The 22,331-nt window shown below is 42.2% G+C and overlaps 1 protein-coding gene across 1 annotated transcript in view; it reads right to left on the reverse strand.

Moving 5' to 3' along the window:
- SEL1L (SEL1L adaptor subunit of SYVN1 ubiquitin ligase) overlaps window positions 1–22,331 on the reverse strand; it is a 56,802-nt gene that overhangs the window by 18,285 nt on the left and 16,186 nt on the right. Inside the window, exons 4-13 of the mRNA XM_084631734.1 lie at window positions 20,371–20,538; window positions 18,980–19,085; window positions 10,302–10,464; window positions 7,129–7,182; window positions 6,990–7,049; window positions 5,571–5,652; window positions 4,737–4,891; window positions 3,577–3,633; window positions 1,728–1,796; window positions 896–973 (exon numbers count right to left, since the gene is read on the reverse strand). Of these exons, the coding sequence (XP_084487860.1) occupies window positions 896–973; window positions 1,728–1,796; window positions 3,577–3,633; window positions 4,737–4,891; window positions 5,571–5,652; window positions 6,990–7,049; window positions 7,129–7,182; window positions 10,302–10,464; window positions 18,980–19,085; window positions 20,371–20,538 (992 nt within the window). The remainder of the gene's footprint in view (window positions 1–895; window positions 974–1,727; window positions 1,797–3,576; window positions 3,634–4,736; window positions 4,892–5,570; window positions 5,653–6,989; window positions 7,050–7,128; window positions 7,183–10,301; window positions 10,465–18,979; window positions 19,086–20,370; window positions 20,539–22,331) is intronic.

A 22,331-nucleotide genomic window follows, 5' to 3' on the forward strand; every position in this document is an offset into this window, starting at 1 on the left:
TGAGTGTTCCTCTGAAGGCAGCTTTACACAGCTGTCTTTCACAGTGCATGCACTGGGGGGAATCTCCCCCTACCAGGGCTGTTAGGATCCTGTTACGCTGGGTAAAAAGTGCTGGAGTGGTATAAAAGGTCTGGAAAGGGGGTGAGAATCTCACCCCAGGTATCTAGACAAATTCAAGCAGTAATCAAGTTGCTAATCTTAGTTGTCATCTTGCAGGGCATGGAAGAGTAAGAAAAGTACTAGCACTTTATCCCAAAACCCAAAGAACTTCACTCTCACCACATTTTATACATGCACTGTATTTCTTTCCCAGAAGGCTACTTCTGCCTCAAGCTAATCTTCCCATAAAATAAAAATTTTAAATGCTCAAGCTTCTTTCGTATTTAAAACTCAGTAAAATAATCTGAGCATATTATCAAAATAAATGAAAGCATATGATGCATGGACAAGAGAAAAACTGCAGCCCGTGGTAGAACACAGTGTCAGTTTAATTTATAGCTTTGCTATACAACCATTTAGGAGAGTAAGTGAAGACCACACACACACACAGCAGGGGAAATTTAGAGACGGGATTTAAACATCTAAACCAGAAGCAATAGTTGCAGGTCATAAAAAAATTGTTGCACCTGTTGCATTGAGCAAACTCCATGAAGCACTGTGGTCAGGAACTTAATTTTAGGTCTTATGAAATAGTCTATGTTTGTAAAGTACTTTACATTTGAATTTTTAGCTATTTAAGTTACAAAAAATGAAGTCAAAGGGAGACTTTTGTGAACAATCACGATCTACCTTTCAGCAGATATGGCCTTTTTTTTTTTTTAAAAAAAACTCAATTAAAAAAATATAACAAAACAAAACAAAAAACAAAAAAAAAACCATACCACCAAAAACATACCATATCAGCAGCTTTCTTGAAATACTGAAGAGCAGTCTCATTGCTCTGGGGTATGATATCACTTCCTTCCGAATACATCTAGGAGACAAAAGCAGAACTAACAGTTAAGTAAGGGGCAAAGTTTAATTTTAAGTGGGAGAAGTGAAGAACCTCGACTAACTTTCCATGTGGAATTCATGTCCATTTCTTTTATTGGCTGTCATTGAAAATATACAAACAATTTCTATTTAGTGCAAATTTCAACATGTATAGATAAGAAAAGATGTGGTTTTAGACTAAGGCTAAATAGTGGTCTTTTAAAAATACAAGAAAAACACATCTATCAAAAGAAATTGCTCTTTAACCAATTAGATGATGTTGATTAGGAGGCTTTGTTATTGGAAACTTTTGTATTTCATCAAAAGGCATTCTGGAAAAAGTTGAGCTACCATATTGCTCCATTAACAGTAGTGTATACCATACACACAGACCGAATATGCTGGAAAGGCTTAGGAGTGAATAACGGAGAGCTAGAACTCTTGTATTACTAAAACAATGATTACTGTGAAGTTTCTTACACCTTCCTCTAAAGCATTAGGACTTGAAGAAGAGCTCTGTGTAGCTCAAAAGTGTCTCTCTTTCACCAACAGAAGTTGGTCCAATAAGAGATTAAAACAAAGCCTCTTTAGAAAGACAAGGAGGGTGAGGTAAAGTGAATGCCTAATTGAGGAGCTTAAGTCTTTAATTAGACAACTAAATAATCATACTGATTTTCAAAAAAAGGAGAATACCCAGCAACCCTCAATGAAACAGTCATCCACATTTGCATGCTTTGGAAATACTAGTGTCTTACCTTTCCTAGAAAGGCCATGGCGTGCGAGTTACCAGCATTAGCTGCTTGGTTGAAGTATTCAAATGCTCTCTGTAAGAAAGAGTCCAAAAGTATTGTAGTCAATAAAAGCATTTCCTCTCCATAAACAAACAGTGTTTATAGATTCTATATTACACTCCACTGGTAACAGGTATATTACCAAATATTGCTTGTGATGTACAGTAAAGGTTCCAACATGAAGATGAACATCTCTTGGCATGCCATGAGTTAGCACGAGGGGTCAGAAATAATGCCATTAATTTCAATTTGCAAAGCAGCTTCATATTAACCTGTTTCAGAAGATGAATTCTCTAGGCATTTGCATAAGGTAAATCCACTCTAAAATTACAGCTCTTTTTCCATAATCCATTTTGAGAGCACTGCCTCCAGGTGCATTTTTTCCCCCCCGCCATAGAAAAAAGCTACACACAGTGTCTGAGGACAACCTGCCATTCATGAAACCTTTCTGGTCTTCTTCTATCTCCAGTATGGCTCTCTCTTTTTAAGCACAGAATGGCCAAAATTCTGACCAAGATTTTAACACTAAGTTGAGTGTCACTATTGGGAAACAGGAGCTGTTTAATTAGACAGTTTGCCCAAGTCCACTGAATGATTAAATATATGTAATAGGAGGTTCCCCCCACATAATTTGCATACCTAGACCAGCAGGCACCCTGGGCCTGGCATTCCCCCAAAATTCAGGGAGGTGATGCCTCATTTTTCCAGTTGTGAGCAGTCTAAGCAGCTGAGCCCTACTAGCCTAGCCTAACTCATCCCAAAAAAAACTTAATTGTAGGGACATGTGTGTCCGTAGGACATTCTCCAATCTGGGTAGATATTTAGAGCTGATTTTGTACTATTCTGAGCTGAATACCCAGGATTGTTTGATGTCACTAGGGAAAGCTCATTTAAATCGGCTAAATTTAAAGTTCAGTTTGACCAGAACTAGCTGCTGGCTCTAAGAGGCCTCCTTGGTTATAAATTCTTGATTGATACTTGAGGAGCGAGTGGGAACACTATCACTCTGGCAGTTACAAAACTCCATGTTAGGTATTTCAAATTGCCTTCATCTTCAGTGCAGACTCTGTGGCTGTGCCCAGTCTGAACGATACATATGGATCAAAAACAATGCTGAACAAAGGATGTTTTTGTTTGTTTTCAGTTGATTTAAAGACAACTGCAGAGTTCACTCACTCTCTTATTGGGAATTAGTCTGGAATAATCATCTTCATGACATGTCCACTCTGAGTCTTATGGGTTACACATAAGATCTTCATTTACCATCACATAAGCTTTTTAAAAATTCTGCCTGCCTTTGCAGCAAGTCAATTTCTTCCTATTGCATAAGCCAACCCAGCAATGAGCTGGGAATTGTGAACACCTGGCAGTACTGAAAGCCACACATCCATTTGCTGCTTATTCAACCATGAAAGAGTATATTTATTGTATAGCAACAATTCTTGTAAACAACAAGGGCCAGATTCTAATTTCAAATCTATGCATCAGCACACCACGAAAAGCCTCTTATGCATGCAAAAGCTCAGTCACTGAGATATGCAATGAAGTGTGTTGTCTCTTCTGTACAGGAATCTTGCACCATGTATTTTGACTTCATCTCCAATGTCTTCAACTAATGTGTAAACAGGGAGAGAATCTGGTCCTTCTACCAATCAGAATAGTGCATACAACTAGCTAAGAAAGCCAGTCACAATTGCTGTATCAACCCAACATTTAGACAACCGTTTTAGTTTTTCAGGAGGACTAGACAATTTACTCTCTTGTAAATCATTATATTTATCACTAAAGGCCAGCAATGATGTAAAATGGATACCTGGTGATTTTGCTCCACTCCTCTTCCTCCATGTAAATGTAACTGCCCAAGGCCAACCTGAAAAACGAAAACAAAAACTAAACGCATTGTGTGTCCCTGTATACAGAAGCTTTATACACAAGCAATATAATTACAAATTGAATAAATTAATCACATGCTCAGCAAACAGCATACCAAATTGTTTATCAGAGATAAAGATGAAAGGAAATAAGCTTGAAAACGAAATTATTCTGCTTTAGTAGCCACCACAGTTTGAGGCAAAAGGCTAAAGCAAATGAGTTAGCTCCTCCAGGTTTAAGATCCTTGTTACGATATAAAAAAAAAAAAGATCGAACATCTTTGAATTTGTTACCTTAGTTTTAAAAAATCATATCTTCTCAATCCTTCTACTTAACTGTGTCACTGCTGCCATACATGGTTGGTATGTTGTTAGTCCAAAGGCCACTCCAGTGTGCCATGTTTATTCCTTAGGGTGAACATTTCTAATGTAACATTAGTGCTACGTAGAATTCTGTTGGGTTCTACTGAACAGAGGCAGAAAACAGCAACAAAGGGGGATGGAGAACATTGATGGTTGCACATGACAGTTCTTCTAGTTAAATCTAGCCACCTTACAACCGCAGACAAGATACCTAACTATGGTCATATTGGTCTCTCCAAGGCCCTCAGCAGTCCTCTGCTCCTCTGTCCTGAAGGCCCTGCACTGTGACAGTCCTTCTGGCCAAGGCTCCCTCCAGAACAGCCAATTCTGCTCTTAAACTGGCCAGAGGAGTTGGAGTGTTGCAAAGCTCTCTCCTCCTCAGGGTGTGAGGAAAGCAACCATTAGAATGTTGATCAAAAAAGGAATTTTATTTTCCAAGCACACCCCCAAAAAAAAAAAAATTGTGTTCGTCAGTTTTTATTGGTGGAGTTTTTAAGTTTGAAAACCAAGAACGTTTTGGTTTCTCAACAAATACCTGAAAATTTTAACAGAACAAAAATATAATCAGAAAGCTATTTTCCATCAAAAGACGTTTCAGTGAAAAATTTCTGATCAGCTCTAGTAACCATGTTGGTCTGGGAGCAAGAGAAGAAACTGGATTCTTGAGAGCTTCACACATTTGCAACTGCTCCAACAGCCTCTGGAAGAGTCCCACCCCACTGTGTCACACTGATCATACCTGTGCTTGTACATCTCCTTTCTCTGCTAGAAACTGGTAATATTGAATCAAATCTTCCTCCAGCATCCCACTGGCCATTCCTGGATTTTCCACTTCATCTGCCAAGCGAATTCTCTGCACAACTGTGCCTCCTGTCAGAGATATATCGCTAGCCACTGGTGACAAGAAGATGAGAAGAACAAGGAAAGCAACATGAAGTTAACATACAAAGACATATAAAGTAAGCTATTTGCAGACAACTTTCAACTGAGAGCTACATTTTTGGCACACCACCAGAAAGACTGGTTTTATCGAAATCAAACATTCACTCAGATCCCATAAACTGGGCATAGGGGCCGGTATATTAGAGTAAGTACTTCTCAAGAACAAACTAGTTATGCTATGATTTTGTGTATTGTAGGCACATGATAAAGGGGAATAGACAGTTTTGGTTGTGACTCTGCCGTACATGGATGGTGCACAGTGCAAGACAGGTTAGGTTCCACAACCAACCTTAACTCTGAATTTCCAGAATTCAAAGGATGTTTTTGAAATAAATACAAAAACCTATTAAGTTTTTCTAGAAAAATCAGTTAATTTATAAGATTAATTCTGCCTGGGAATATCAATTTGAAGTACTTTGGTATCCTTCAGAATTAAAACTTTAAATTTAAAGGTTATACATGGAATAAGTTATCATAAATTGGTCTACAATATCTGTAAGAGCTAACCTACCAGTGTGTTCAACTAATGGAAGTATAAGAAAATAAAATTCTAAATATTTTGAAGTATGCCCAGACAAATATTGTAGGTAATTCTAGATTTGCTCCTTCATTAATATGAATTTTTTTTTACCATGATTAGCCACAAGTCGATAGTGAGTGAGAGCAGATTCACAACTCTGAAGGACTCCTATCCCACCCCAGTACCGGTAACCCTGCAAAGATACAAAAGCAAGGAACCATCAGTTATACAGCCACTTATTGGACATTTATGCAGTTAAATAGCCGGATGCACTCATGTGACTTTCATCAACTTTTCACAGCAGAAGAAATGCTTAAGATTAGACGTACTGTTAAATACAAGGTCAGAAGGATTTTTGGGATGTCAGCCAGTTAGTCCTAACACAAATAAATAGGGCTCTACCAAATTCATGGTCCATTTTGGTCAATTTCATGGTCATAGGATTTTAAAAATCGTAAACTTCATGATTTCACCTATTTAAATCTGATGCTGTAATTGTAAGGGTCCTGACCCAAAAAGGAGTTTTGGGGTGGGGTCGGTGTCACAAGGTTATTGTAGGGGGGTTGCGGTACTGCCTTCAGCACTGGGAAGCTGGAGAGAAGCGGTTGCTGGCCGGGAGCCTAGCTCTGAAGGCAGAGCCGCCTCCAGCAGCAGAACAGAAGAAAGGATGGCATGATATGATATTGCCACCCTTACTTCTGCATTCCTGCCTGCAGAGCTGGGCCATCAGTCAGCAGCTGCCACTCTCTAGCACCCTAGCTCTGAAGGCAGCGCAGAAGTAAGGGTGGCAATACCACAACCCCCCTAAAACAACCTTGTGACCCATCTGCAACTCTCTTTTGGTCAGGACCCCCAATTTGAGAAACGCTGGTCTCCCCCATGAAATCTGTATAGTACAAGGTAAAAAACAAACACACAGAAGACAAGTTTTCATGGGGGGAGACCAGATTTCACAGTCCATGATGCATTTTTCATGGCTGTGAATTTGGTAGGGCCCTACAAATGAATGCAAGTGTAGCCAATGAGCTTTGTGTTTTAAATCACACAAAACAACTAAACAGATTTTCATGCCTCAAGAGCAACAATTTAACACATTCTGTTTAAAGGTTTTGCATCTTATATATCATATTCTATTTGTGCATTTTATACGTGCAGTTGGAGAAAAACAAGATCTTGCTTTGGTTTTTAAGGGCTTGAGTCTCCTCTCATTTATACCAGTGTAACTCTGGAGTAACTCCATTGAAATCCCTGGAGATAAATAAGGGCAAAACAGTTGTGAAGGAGACTCCAGTCCTAAGCGTTAGCTTCCACCTTTTGTGGAAGGTTTCTGTATTAAAAAGTAATGGAATGCATAGGCAAGAAAAGGCACTTTAAACACTAGAGCATGTGTATACAAACTAAGCACCTATACTTTTAGGTGTTTAGAATATAAAACATTCATGATCTTAATAATCGAGATATAAAATTAGATAAAAAAGGAGCATTTCTATTAACTTTAGTTCTGTGAATTAGCTATGAAATCTCACTTACTAAAAACATGTGCGCTATCAGATTTCCTCCGAGAGCTCCAAAAGTGTAATAAACCAGGGCCTAAAATAAGAATAGAAGATATTTAATCATTTGCATCTGAAGTGAAATAAAAGCAAAAGCGAAGAATTGACAGAGTTACCTTAGCTTGACTGGAATTGACACCAAGGCCAGATGCATAGAGAAATCCAAGAGCCTGAAATTAAAAATACAAGCCAATGAATGTTTGGAAGTTTTAGGATTAGGTTTGTAGACTAGGAACAAAAAAAGGTAAATATGTTTAAAATGTCAAGAAAAAGGACTTGTCCCAGTTTAGAAACCTATACTGCTATGAAGTTGCAGTGACCTGGGAAACACAACAGGTACTTGAGTGCATATAAGCAGACCAAAAAATCCACTTTATTTGGGTAACACCCATGTCTAATTCAGTTGCAACAGGTTTTATTTTTAAATATAAAGTACATGATTTCTCCAAGGTCAAGTAGGCTACCATGCATTTCTCTTATGTTCTAGAAGAGGCAGTGCTGTGTAGTATCCCCTGGAGCGTAGAGCTGCAAGCCAAAGACTCAAGAGATCTAATAATGACTGACATACTTGCTGAGTTGCCTTAGGCAAGCACCTTAACCTATGCCTCAGTTTCCTCATTAGTAAAACAGAAATAATTTCTCTCTCACATGGACTGTTTTGCGAGGACTACTTAAATTTTCAATGCTCTATACAAAAAATTAAGTTCTATACAGAGAAGGAGCTGCTGGAAGGGTGTTCTCCAAGAGGGCTTTGGGACTGTGGAACTTTCTCCCCACCTTGGTTCAAAATAGCCCAGAGCTGATGGATTTTCAGATATGCTGCAAAACCTATTTGACATAAATCTGGCCGGGCAGCGTTTGAGTGTATATCCCGGGGGTAGGTGTGTTGCTTTAATTTACTGGCTGGCTGAGCTAATTCATTATTTGTATATGATCAGTTTTGCTGCTGGGTAGTAATCATTTGCGATTGTAAAATTAGTTATGACATCTAAAATTTTCTGAGGAAAAAACAAAAATAAAGTATTGTTCTAGCTCTGCCACCTGGTACAGCTGTGTGGGCCAGCAGAGGGAGAACACAGAAGATATATTTGTGTGTGACACTGTAAGAGCTAACTTCCACAGTTTGACATGTTAGGATAATCAAGAGACTTCACCTACAGCAAACAGTTAATATAATTCCACCAAAACCAGAAGCCACACCAGCTGATCAGTTATCAGTGATGGCTGCATACAGTATTTCAAAAGTAGCAAAGCTACAGGTGAATCATGAATCATGCATCAGTCTTGATCTGCACCTCACTGCCTGAAATTGTGGAGACAGGATCTCAGAGCGTTTGTCTATAGTACTGTTTTTAACTAGAGTTAATTGATAGCCAACAGGTTTATAAATACTAATCTACAGACATCTGTAACCACAATCAAATATGTAATTCCACTTAAAAACCTCTAGTGTAGATGTATGGTAGCGACGGTACTGCAGTATGAATACTAGATGAATAAGGGGCCTATGCACTAGCTCTCTCCCTCAAGAATTCCTTGTTGTGGACAGTCTTTAGTAACTGAAAAAAAAGATCTAAGTATTCCTGCTGATATTTCCAGTACTTAGCAGCCCTACACCGTAAGAGTCACTGAAAAAGTTCCATTGCTTGTAATTTGCTCTCAAGATATTCAGAGCTGCTAAACACATTGATAACAAATTCAGTGAGCCTGACTGCTAGCTCTGAAAAACCTATTGTGTTTGTGCCAGGACTGGGGAGTAAGGGAAGGGGAACAGTACTAATTTAGACAACCGGTTCAAACAATAGTCGTACCCTTTAGACAAGTTACAAATAAACTTGCATGCTGCTAACAAGCCTTTGAATCGCCTGCATTCGTGTGATGGAGCATGCTGTGAAATCTGTTCTCTTAATATCGGTGTTCTAAGATTCCAGGAGGAGGGGTTGAATTAGGTTATGGAGTGGAGTGAGGGAGTTTACTTGAATGGGGCAGGAGATCTTTGAAGTAATACATTACTGGTCATATGTTTAGACTGTATAATGCCTTTAGACTAGCACACGCACTTTTAGAACAAAAAAAAATCCCACTTAATATGATTAGTATATGCACATGGTTATATTTATAGGAATAGCTGTGTTCCATTCCATTACCAGAAGTTTATATATTTTTATAAAAGACATTTTAACAAAAACTATTTTTCAGCCTCCTATTTAGAGCAGGTGCTTCAATGACATTAAGGTCTGTGTGAGGAAGAAGATGGACGCAACAAGAGAAATTAAGGGAGAGAAGTGTGTGTGTGTGTGTGGGGGGAAACCATCTCAGACTAAAGTCTAAAGTGTCAGGATGAGGCTTTCCTTCACAATCAGATATTGATACCTTGCATAAAGTGTATGTGTAAATATTTAATGAAAATTCTGTGTTGATACCTACAGCCTTTGAAACCAAAAGTCCACAATTCTAGAAAATTTAAAACATGTATGTTTGTGACTAAAAGGGCAATTATGTTTCATCCAACAGTTGTTAAATTCCCAGTGGAACCTACATAACCTTGAAAGAGCTTAAATATCAGCAGTTATCTTTATGTAAATCCCATAGCCAAAAACAAACAGCACTGGGCCATTGACTCAGAAGTTTAAAAGATATTTGGTTGGCTAGAGTCTTCAAATTGTATCTGCCTGTATTTTCCTGACCTACACCCAAGCTGGTAGTTAGTTAAAGCGATGAGCAGACCAGAACTCGCTACTTACACACAGATTTAAAAAAAAAAAGATTTACTTCTAAATGTCATTAAGTCAAAACATCAGTTCTAGATGTCAGATTTATTTATTTAAGAGCAAAAAAGATGCTAGGATTGCAGCCCAAGAGACTTAAGCCCTGTTTATCCACAGAACATTTATAGCCCAAGGAAAAGCAGAGCCAGCTTCCCCTATCAACGTTTCTCATCCCATTCTAGAGGTGAGGTCAGTCTCCATGGCCCATCCAGCCCTTGGCCATTGCTGAAGCTGACAACATGAATGCTAAACAAAACTCCCTTTAGACCAGTGCCTCCCTACTGCAATCTGCCCATGTCCCCTCGTGAGCAGAGCCATGGCTGGGAGCCACGACTGGGGCCAGGAGCCGGCAGCTAAGGCTGGAAGTGGAGCCGCGACTGGATCGGGCTGAGCGGCGCTCCCTCTCTGACCCCCCTGGGGACTGGCCAAGGCCCTGCTGCATCCCCCCCACACATTCTTCTGCACCCCCCTAGACAGGCATTTCCCACAGTTTGGGGACTACTGCTTTAGAGCATACATACCGTTTGCCCTTTAGGAGATCCCTCCTCAGTCAGTTTCTCAAACAGCTCTTTAGCAGACTGGATGTTTTGCTTCAGGTAATCCCCAAACAATAGAGCATAAGACACTTTTTCCATTGCCTTGGTATGGTTCATGTCAGCTGCTTTCAGAAGATACTGATATGCTCTTAAAGAAGAATGTAATTATAGGTTTAGTTACCTTTAAACAAACAAAACAAGTTCTATCAGTAAAGCTAAAAGGTACAGAGGAAACTTTTCACTGCCTCACTCTGTCCTAATTATCATTCTATATCCATCACTACCTAATTTGCAGGCGTTTTCCTTTTTAAACACAGTGTGAGGGGTTGGATCACAGAAACCCCCTTGGGGCTGCCAACTGATGTGCCAAGACTACTTCTGCCCCTTCTTTCCCTGCCAGCTTGAGACTCCAGTACCTTGTTTTGTTGAGCCAGACATGCCAGTTTGCTCCAACACAGACCCAGGGTCTCGAGTCCCAAGCTGGCAGGGAAAGCGGGGGCAGAAGTAGTCTTGGCTCATCAGTTGGCAGCCCCAAGGGGATTTCTGTGATCCAAACCGTCACAGTGGCATAGTCGAGCAGGATCTGTGCACAGCTGATTGCTTTGAGATACTGGTAGTGTTTTTAAATGAGTTTTAAGTGTGGTGGCTGGAGAACAGACAGACGAAGTGGTTACTGGTTTGTTATTTTCTGTTTGCTTATTTTGGGTAAGGGAAGTAGGGACAGAAAAAGAAGCAAAATAAATAAAAGTGAGGATCAGAACAAGCTAGAACTGCACAGGTTGCAAATTGCCCAAAAAGGCTGAACACTGGACGCTGCGAACAGGGCCAGCTCTAGGTTTTTTGCCACCCCAAGCAAAAACATTTTTGGCTGCCCTCCACCCCAGCTCTGGGCTCCCCCCTTTCTCCCTGGCTGTCCCAGCCCTGGGCTCTCCCCCCAACCCCACCCGCACCCCCTGCCACCCTAGCTCTGGGTTCCCCCCTTTAGCCCCCACCAGTGCCCTCCCCCCCACCCGCACCCCCCTGCTGCCCCAGCCCTGGGCTCGCACCCCCCCCCCTGCCACCCGAGCCCTGGGTCACTGGTAACTCGCACCCAGGGCGGGTCATCAGCATTCCGCTCATGACAGTAGCAGGGCCGGAGGCTGCATCCACCCGACTCCTTCCCGGCCCCAGGACTCCCCCTGCGCTGCTGCTGGACCCCAGACCCAGGGCCAGATTTGGCCACCCACTGCAGCTCTTCCACCTGGACTTCAGCATCAGCTTGGGGGTCGGGACAGCATCTACCTGGTTGAGCGCCTGCAGGGCCAGCTCCCCCCTCGCTTCCAGACGGTCCAATGCTGGAAAGGTCAGGGTAAGCAGTGGGTCTCCTGGGCCGCGCCTCAGCCCAGGGTCTCTCCAGCCGTGGCTCCCACCTCCAGGACTGGCTGGGAATTGGGAGGGCAGAGCCCGGGGGACCGCCCCAGCAGGGGGCTGAGGAGCCGGGGCAGGGCAGCCACAGAGGGAGCGGTTGGCAGGGAGCGGAGCCCCAGAGAGCGGGACACGGGCCCTGCATGGCAGGGCACCGGTCCCCTCTGTGGCCACACTGCTGCTGCTCCTGGCCGCTCAGCCGTAGCCCCTGGGCGGCTCTGGCTGCTTCGCCCGGCCCCGGCTGCGGCACTTGCAGGCAGCTCCATGCGCCCCATGGGGTGGGCCCCAGCCCAAGTGTCCTGCGCTCCACGTGTTGGAGCCCGCTGGATGGCTCAGCCGGCGGTGCGAACCACAGCGGCCCCAGGGCTCCCCCTACGCTGCTGCTGGACCCCAGACCCAGGGCCAGATTTGGCCACCCACTGCGGCTCTTCCACCTGGACTTCAGCATCAGCTTGGGGGTCGGGACAGCATCTACCTGGTTGAGCACCTGTAGGGCCGGCTCACAAGCAAAAAAGGATAGCCCCAATGCTGCCCCTGCAAATGTGCCACCCCAAGCACCTGCTTGTTTTGCTGGTGCCTAGAGCCAGCCCTGGCTGCGAAAGTCCCTGTCTCTAAGAAGCCCCTGAGCTGAGTACATCCCAGTTTCAGTAAACTGCAGAAGGGGTGTGGCCCAGCACCAGAAAGCAGAAAAATGACTTCCAGTGAAGCAGCTACTAAACTAGAGCTGGCTAGACTGGAAGCAAAAGAGAAAGAAAAACAAACATAAGAGACCGATGGAATAAAGACAATTAGACATTAATGCAGAGGAGGCTGCCCACAAGAGAGCTGTGGAGGCCCAGAAGCATGAACTGGTTGTTATGGAGTTGGAGAGAAAACCCTCCAGCTGCTGGTTCCACTGCCCCAAAAATCCACAAATGAAAGCAACTATGTCCACAGTATGATGAATCCAGCGATATTGCCGAATATTTCATCACCTTTGAGAGACTGTGCACCCTCCATGAGATCCCTGAACATCAAAAGATGATCACATTGATAGCAAAATTGACTGGCAGAACTCTGGACATATCCAATACGATACCTATTGATGATGCTTCAAACTATGGTAAATTTAAGGAACTGGTTTTGAAACAGTTTCAAGTTACACCTGAAACCTACAGGGTTAAATTCAGGAGTCTTGAGAAGGGATCTGGATTAAGTAATGTGGCTTATCTAAATGAAATGAGAAATTTGGTAGATAAATGGGTGAGGGGGAAAGGCATTACAAGCTTGGAAGAAATGTGTGATTTGGTTACTCAGGAACAATTCCTGAATATGTGCAGTGACAATGTAAAACAGTATTTGTGGGACAAAAAAGTGACTGCAGTGGTTGAATTAGCTGGGTATGCGGACTCTTATGAGCAAGCAAGCTGCAATTAAACAAACCACTGGCAGAGGGGTACAAGGTTGGGGGAAAGTAGAATCACCATTTTACCCTGGGAAAAAGGAGGGTGGGGGCGTTCACCTCCCCATTCCCTGTTACTCATCCCAAATTTCCTGTACAAGCAGAGGGGTCCAAGAGGTGCAATCATTGTAAGTCCACTGAGCACCTGAAGAATAAGTGTCCCTTGCTGAGTGGAAACAGGCAGCTGGAAATGGCCCACCTTGATTATCACTACAAAAGGTTCCACCCCCCCCACCGTAATAGCTCACCTTAAGTGATCACTCTCTTGTTACAGTGTGTACGGTAACACCCATTGTTTCCTGTTCTCTATGTATATAAATCTCCCCACTGTATTTGCCACTGAATGCATCTGATGAAGTGAGCTGTAGCTCACGAAAGCTTATGCTCAAATAAATTTGTTAGTCTCTAAGGTGCCACAAGTACTCCTTTTCTTTTTGTGGATACAGACTAACATGGCTGCTACTCTGAAACAACACATTCTGCACTGTTTCTACTAGGGAATGATTTCTTTGATGTGGCAGAATCTGTCCCAGGGTTGGTTAGCAGTGAGAAGGAATCTTATGCTTAGGAGGAGGTCACGTGGACTGCTGGGGGAATAGGAGGGTGTCTCTTAGATTCCTCCATAGCAGTAAAGAATGCAGCTCTGGGGGCAGGGATGGTTGTGGCCAGTTCCTGTAGCCCCGAGGCTCAAGGCAAGTTCCAGAGGGAGGGGCTGGAAGAAGACAGCTCCTGTCCCATAATCATCTCCCCGGAGAAGGGGAATGTACCACCTTGTGGCGGGGGGCCACCCCAGCTACTGACTGCCAGAAAGTTGCAGGTCAGCAGGGGGCAGGGCCTGCCCTGGGCTGCACAGAGACATGTGTCCCGAAGGTGGAATTTGGGTCCTGGTGACCACTGCGGTGGGAACAGACCCCAAGGACACTGTAGCTAGAAGCAAGCCCAACCTGAGTGAAGGGAGGGCAGAGGGGGGGGAATTTTGCTGGCCTGTGAAGGGTCTGTCATAGCTGGTAGCTGTGAGCCCACAGACGGACTAGGGTCACCTTCCCTTTTTAGAGACACAGGAGTGTCTGACCCAGATGGGAGCCCAGAGTGGGAAGCCCAGACAGAAGGTGAGGGGGGACTGGAGAATCCATCCACCTTTTGTAGGGAGGATCTCTCCCAGGAGGAGGGTGAAGAATCTGCATTTAAAATGCCAGACCCCTGTCCTGTGGATCAGGGTTTAAGGGAAGACTGGGGGTTTGATCTCCCGCAAGGGGACACCCACCCCTCCAGCTAGCCTTTTGGGAATTGAAAGTGGGGTGTCCAAAAGGGGTCTTACCAATCCAAGGCACCCCACTGAAAGATGTTGTTCTTGCTACGCTTGTAAGAAATAAAACTGTCTCTTCAAGGCAGGAGGGAAAAAAAATCTCTGCATGGGTGAAACTTCACAAGGGAGTGGGGTCCAGCCCAGAGAAATTTGGGGGAGGGGGGGCGCCAAGGGCAGGCATGGGTGCTGTACACCCTTTCCTTGCCAAAGCCTCAAACACAGGGCTGAATTAAAAGCCTTCTCCAAGGAGGCAGAAGAATCTGCATCAGAGTGCCTACCAGGGGGCACAAAGAAATGGGAAAATGCATCAAACAAGCTAAATCATGTGAACAAAGCCTGTCCACCGTAGATTTGCTGTTCATCTGGTGTCTTTTGCTAATTCATATATGGCTTAAAACAAAGGAGTTAATACTAGTGGTAAAGACGTGGGACAGACCTGATTTGTGGAAGAAACTGTTGTACATGCTAGGGATGGTGACAAGACAGTCCCACAAGCATGTTACTTTTCAGTCTATACCTGTAAACAGGCTGGAAGCTTGGCACAGCAGCAAAAGCATAATAGGCCCATGCTGTGTGTAGAAGGGGAAACCGAGGCACACCACCTCATGGCATTGGTGGCTAAATGCCAAGACACTTACACTTTAACAGATATTGCTGTCTGCATTCTGTTAGCAACACTACACCCCAACCTATTCTCAGGCATCTGGGGACCAGGAACCCCAAAACTTGCTAGAACACTTATGAATGACATCATATGGTTTAAAGGTACTGAAAGGGAGTGTGACCAAAGACAAACAAGGATTTTACATGTACTGCCTCCACCGTGGACAGTGTCCAAGTCTCTGGCAGTAAGTTCAGGAGGACGGTGTGCCGGTGCATCCCATAAGGCTTTATGGAACTATGCTTGTGAATGTATATATGACATAACTGGAATATGTTTTATGCTACATATGCCATGTAACATATCTCTGTAAAGGTTATGATCTACTGAATATATTCATCCTGTTTGTATGCATGTGTCATGGTTGTATTCAAAGTTATGAATATTGGCTATATACTTTTTGATTTTAAATAATCTTAGTAAGGCATTTGGTCAGCTTCTTTAGAAAGGAATTTGCAAGTTAAGTGCTCAATCAAGAAGCACTTAACGCACAATGGATCTTGGAAGGCTCCAATCCACATAAGAAGTCTACATGAGGACATTCAAGGTAGCATATGAACCATGGCTGCTACCTGTAAGTTCTGAGTCATGCATGGACATGTGACTTGCTCATGTGACTCCAAAACTCCATTTTGTAGCTGGATTCTACACAGGGGGAGGGAGGGGTGTCCACCCACAAGAGAAAGACTATTTAAACCCCTGGGAGACCACTCCATTTTGTCTTCAGATGGCTAAAGAGAGCCTCTCCACTCCCAAGGATACCTGAAAGAAACTGGAACAAAGGACAGTAACTACAGGGGGTGTGAGTGATTGCTGGATCCAGATTAGAAAGAGAATAGTCTGTAAAAGGAATCTTACTGGAATTCCTCTAAGGGTGATGTTTTTATCTGTATTCAGTTTTCTTAGACATAAGACTTGCATGTTCTATTTTATTTTGCTTGGTAATTCACTTTGTTCTGTCTGCTATTACTTGAAAACACTTAAATCCTACTTTCTGTATTTAATAACATCACTTTTTACTTATTAATTAACCCAGAGTATGTATTAATACCGGGGGGGGGGGGGGGGAGAACAGCTGTGCATATCTCTCTATCAGTGTTACAGAGGGCGAACAATTTATGAGTTTACCCTGTATAAGTTTTTTACAGGGTAAAATGGATTTATTTGGGGTTTGGTCCCCATTGGGAGTTGGGCATCTGAGTGTTAGAGACAGGAACACTTCTTAAGTTGCTTTCAGTTAAATCTGCAGCTTTGGGGCATGTGGTTCAGACCCTGGGTCCGGGTTGAAACAGACTGGCGTGTCTGGCTCCACAAGACAGGGTGCTGGAGTCCCAAGCTGGCAGGGAAAGCAGGGTCAGAAGTAGTCTTGGCACCCCTAAGAGGTTTCTGTGATCCAACCTGTCACTCACAGTAGAATATTCAAAACCTCACATGATTAAACCACCACAAATTAAGAGAATATCCATGGGTTCACAGTCCTCCACATACATTGTTAGCATATAATGTAATATTATTCATGAGCCTTTTTAACAGTTCCCAGAGTCAGACACTACACTACAGAGGATTTTCTTCTGTTGTTGTTGTTGTTCTGGTAATGGAAGACACCAGACACAGGATCTAGTGACAAAGTGAATTTACCATCACCAGTGCTTTATAGTGGTTTCATAGGTCACATGAAAAAAACGGAGGGCATCAACTTGACTATCTTGATTCACTTCAATATTAAATCAATTTAAAACTAAAAGCACCAATGGATTCCATACAAATACTGGGCTAAAATGATTATGTAGTTGTTACTGTTGTTGTAATGAAGTAGCCAGATTAACCATGAGAAGTTTTTGGGAAAAGGCCTTTTTGCTAAATTAGTTTTGTTGATTTTGCAAGATCCATGGTTGAAATACACACAAAAGGTCTCTTCACTGTGATCCCCAAAAAGTACTATTTAAACAGATTAATGTATAAAAAAAATTGTTTTGTATACTTTAATCTGTGTAAGATATTAAACTACCTTGAATGGTTTAAAGGAAATTGTCTCACTTCTTCCTTTTTCCCTATTTGTTTGCTTTCCAATTTCCCTCCTATTCTCTGCACTTCTTCCTTTCTCCCCTGTAAATAAGTCTTTATGCTTCATGCTCCATGTTGGTTTCTTTCGCACCACTCTCTTGTAGTCTTATGTTTAATATCCTTAGAAAGAGGAGTACAGCGACTTGAAACTGAAAGACCACCGCTACTAATTCCTATAATATTTAAAGCACACAAGGAAGGATGATCTTGCAGCTAAGGTACTGGAATGGAACCAGATTTTCAGAGTCCAATTCCTGGCTTTCTCAAAGATGTCCTGCCTGACCTTGGATAAATCACTTAGCCTCTTGTGCCTCAGTTCCCGTGTGTAATGTGGAATAATGCTGCCTTTCGCATACTCTGTCTTGCCCACACTAAACTTTTGGAGGTCTTTGTATCTTACGATGTCTATGTAGAGTGCTTTAGAACAAGAGGTCCTGATCTCAAATGTGGCCTCTAGATGCTACTGTAATACACATGATTTATAGTATTTACAGTAAGTCGGAACTACCTGACGTTGCTGCTGAAGGAGAAATTGTCATGAGCAGATCTGAAGTGGTAGCTGGATTTACTAGATGGATGGAGCAAAAAGAAACCAGACTGAGCAGAATGAGAGTTTCATCTCACCCTTGTTCTTCCTTGGTTTCCTCTTTTGCATGTATCCATTTACGTTATACAAAATTAAATTGTAGTAACTGAGTTAATTAGCTAGAACAGAGAATAGAATCAATACTCAGCAGTTATATATAGTGCTTTCATGGTAATCAAGCAACCGTAGAGAAGGTCATACTGAATCTTTTTAATCTAATCTTTGAAGAAGTCAGTGAGATCCTGAGCTGAAAGGAAAAAGATCCGAGGAGAGTCAAAGGTGCCAAACAGGCACTGGATATGTCAAATGTCAGTGAATCTAGATATGGCGTTTTTAGAGTTCATACAGGGCAGCTGTTACATCCTGCAGGGGCGGTTTTAAGATATTCCTCTCTGCTGCTGAAGTAGGTACCACATGTTATAACAAAAACAAATTTCTACAATTCATGCTCTCAGCATAGGTTAGGTATAGAGAGGGCCAGGAATTTTTTGACAAAGTCTTTTTTTGATTTTTAACTGAGAAAATGCTGATTTAGCAAAAACTTTTCATGTAAACATATTAGCTTCAATGAAACCAGAGACAAGTGGTTAAGGACTCACCAGGCAAAGCATGGACTTGGACCTGGGTCTCCCACATCTCATGTGAGCACCCTAACCACTGGGCTATTGGCTACTCAGGTTGTTGGGGGGTGAGTCTCGCTTTTTGTTGAAGATTTCAAAAGGTTTTAGGTTTGTCCTGCTTTAGGATGGAATTTTTTTTTTTTTTTTTTTTTTAAATCTTGGAAATTGTGTATGTGGGGAAAAAAAAAAAAAATTCCTCCTGCCTAGCTCTTGTTACATGGCTAGAGAAAAACAATGGTTGTTGTGCTGAAGTAGAGAATTGCACTGCTTAGCAGTACAATGAACATTGTTAGAATTATCTGCACACATGCCATGCTGGAAAAAGTCTGGCTACTTTTTGTGGATCTACTCAAAGAAAGCTGTCATGAGTTTCTGTTCCTGTGAATGTTCTCCAGTTACCATTTATTCTCAATGCCACATGACTGACTTATATGAAATTCAATCTATATAACTTCTAGTATCACTCAAGTCTAAAACCCAGTGTCTCATTAAGCTTTGTCCTGGTTACAAGACATCATACTAAACCAAGTCATCCATTTTTCCCAAGAAAGATCTATGTTAATGTTCAAGCAGGGACTTACTCTTTTTTCTGTGCCTTTTTACTGCTCTCATTAAGGATTTTCATCCCAGTCTGGTAAACATCCTCTGCTTCCTGCATCTGTCTTCTCTTATTAGACTGCTCTTCAGCTAAAAAAGAAAAAAGATAAGTGATTTAAATCAAATGCAAGAGGCTGGTCTCTTAAATCTCTGTTTTTGCCAGTATTCATGGCAGATTCTTCCTTGGCCACATGATTAGGGCGCTACCAAATTCACAGCCATGAAAAACGTGTCACGGACTGTAAAATCTGGTGTCCTCCCATGAAATCTGGTCTTCTGTGTGCTTTTATTCTCTACTATACAGATTTCACAGGGGAGACCAGCATTTCTCAAATTGGAGGTCCTGACCCAAAAGGGAGTTTCAGGGGGGTTGCAAGGTTATTTTAAGGGGGTTGTGGTACTTCCATCCTTACTTCTGCGCTGCCTTCAGAGCTGGGTGGCCGAAGAGTGGCAGCTGTTGGCTGGGCACCCAGCTCTGAAGGCAGCACCCCATCAGCCGCAGCACAAAAGTAAGCATGGCAATACCATACCATGCCCTCCTTACTTCTAAAGTCCGAGCTGCCGCCAGCAGCAGCACAGAGCTAGGCTCCCAGCCAGCAACTGCCGCTCTCCAGCTGCCCAGCTCTGAAGGCAGTGCGGTCACCAGCAGCAGCGCAGAAGTAAGGGTAACAGTACTGCAACCCCCACTACAATAACCTCCGCAATTCATTATTTGGGTCAGGACCCCTACAAATTACAACATCGTGAAATTTCAGATTTAAATCGGTGAAATCATGAAATTTACAATTTTTTGAATCCTCTGACCGTAAAATTGACCAAAATGGACCATGAATTTGGTAGGACCCTACACATGATCTTGTTATTGCAAGACAAGATACAGAGGTTGTGCTGGCAATGAGGGAGAAAGTTGTCTCAATGGGCTGTTGGGTTTTTATAGCCACCCTTTTTTGTGCATTTGCCTAGTCTTTCATTTATTTTGCTATCACCAGGCTGCTCAAATCATCCTCCTGGAAGGTGGGGGATAAAGGAGAGAAAATATCCTCAAACACACATTTTGTCTTCCTTTCTGCAAGAGATAAAAGGGTCATATTCGTGCAGCAAGCCACCAACTTAAATGGGAAGTATACAGTGAATTCCCCATGTAACTCTCAAATTTTATGCATTAAGGTCACTTTCAGTTTCCATGAGCCCAGGAAGTGGGAGTACCACATGATAATGTAGGAATAGGCATCTATGTCACTAGGATGGCTCTCCCTTTCCCATTACTTCTACTGTGGAAACCTTATGTTTATGGGGACACTTGCCCACAAGGGATAAGGAGACCATTAAGCTCAGTAAATATTCTTTGATGAAAGAAATGTATCTAGCTACTCACTTTCACAGAAGCCCCACTTTTGATCTCTCTTGTAATCATAGGTTGTTGCACACCAAAGCCTGCCATCTTCCCTCCCATCAGCAGTACATTCTACATACTCCTTCTCCAGGAACAGGAAGGGGAAGTGGCAGGGCTCACTGTCTGCAGTGCCTCCGATGGCTGTCAAAACTGAAAAAAAAAAAAAAAAAACCCCAGGAATGAGATCTGTCTCTCTCACAATGTAGCAAACAAACTGTTCACCACCACAGGGGACTGTTCTTTGTATGCCAGGTTTCTGAGTTTTACCAACACAAACTCATTAAGCTGCAGTTTCATTATTCATGCAACACTATAAAAAGGGAAATAAAGACAGGACATTTTAATGTTATCTGTACTATATTATTAGCCATTTTAGATTATTAAAAGTCTTAAGATATCAAAGCTAGAATTTAATTTAGCTTCCAGTGCCCATATTCTACTTGCTCCTGTATTGCTCTTCACTCAGCTAGGGCAATGAAAAAGAATTATTAGACTGTCATTTGGTTGTAGGAAGTTTGACTTGTCGGTTCTCATGTATTAACTTGTGCAATACTGCAGTTTGAGTCTCTTAACATCATAGAGAAATATCTAGATCTAAATCTCACTGAATTTTTATGGATTTTTTTAAAAGTGGAGGAAATTTCTACTAGTTTTCATGAAAGCTTCTCATTTTATAAGCACTGCCAACTCTCACAATTTAATCATGAGTCTCACAATTTGGTATTTTCATTAAAGCCCTGGCTCCTGGAGTCACGTGAATAAAAGATACTCTCAACTTTAAACAAAAATGTAGGTTTCTAGTCCTCAGGGTTAGAAAGAAAAGTTTGAAAACATGACTCCCTGAAGGCTCAGAAACTAGAAAGCCATAAAACACTTTACATTTTGGTTTTTTTTAAGTGAGCCAAACTTATGATTTTTGAATGCTGGGTGGTATCAATAATATTTTAAAGATACATTATTATATAGGTTTTGTTTAAGTCTCCTCTATAAAAAAGAAGAGCTGTTTACATACAAGCCTTCTTCTAGAATTACTAGGAACACTGCTATGTTGGACAATTCCAAAGATTTCATTTTTGGGAAGACAATGACGTGTGAGCAAGTTAGTTGCTTGACCAACGGTACACACTAACTAGTGGCAGAATGATTTTTCTTCAGAATATGCACACAGTTATTGGCCAGCCCCAGCAACTATGGCACAGGGGCTTAGCACAACAGTCACGAATAACTGCCAATCCTGGAGTAGTCTGCAGAATTAAACTGACTACATGTATATTCTATTGTCACCTGCTCAAGTACTGAACTAAAAGATGTCCACAATCAGTGACCAACCAACTCAGCACCTTGGCATCAGCCCTGTTGAGAACTTGGATTTTGTCTGTATTGCAGTTATTGTTTTGGAAGGCCTGACAATTTTTTCCATGTCAAGGGGAAGTTTTAAAAGTTACTTTTTTGGTGTTTCCTCCTTTTAACCATGTTAATCAAAAAGCTATGGAAGAATATCCATTCACTTTTTATAAGAATCCTAAATTTACTTAGCATTATCCCCCTAAGCTGGTTTCACATAACACTATGCTAAAGTCTATGAAGTTAGAAAGGTCTTTAAGTACTGGTGACATGGCATAGTAATGAAGGGGAAAAAAATTAAGTCAGCTTAGGTTGCACCTGCTTGGTCAATGTAGTGTAAAACTGAAACTATGATAAAGAACCTCTCTCTCTCGAAGTTGCATAAATAGACAAAAGATGGTTTCATATGAACCAATAGCAATGAACATTTCCCCCTCTTCCACTCACTAGTTCACCTTCTTGGCACTCAACAGCTTTTTTCAGGCCAAGACTAAAGTTCAATGAATTTAGAATTTACCATGCCAGAGCAAACTACTGGATTCATCAAGTCTGGTTCCTGGCCTCTAGCAGTGGAAAATACTGGATGTTTTAGAGGAAGG

The sequence above is a fragment of the Lepidochelys olivacea genome (assembly GCF_965140295.1).
Source record: "Lepidochelys olivacea isolate rLepOli2 genome assembly, chromosome: 6".
Lineage (NCBI taxonomy): Eukaryota > Metazoa > Chordata > Testudines > Cheloniidae > Lepidochelys > Lepidochelys olivacea.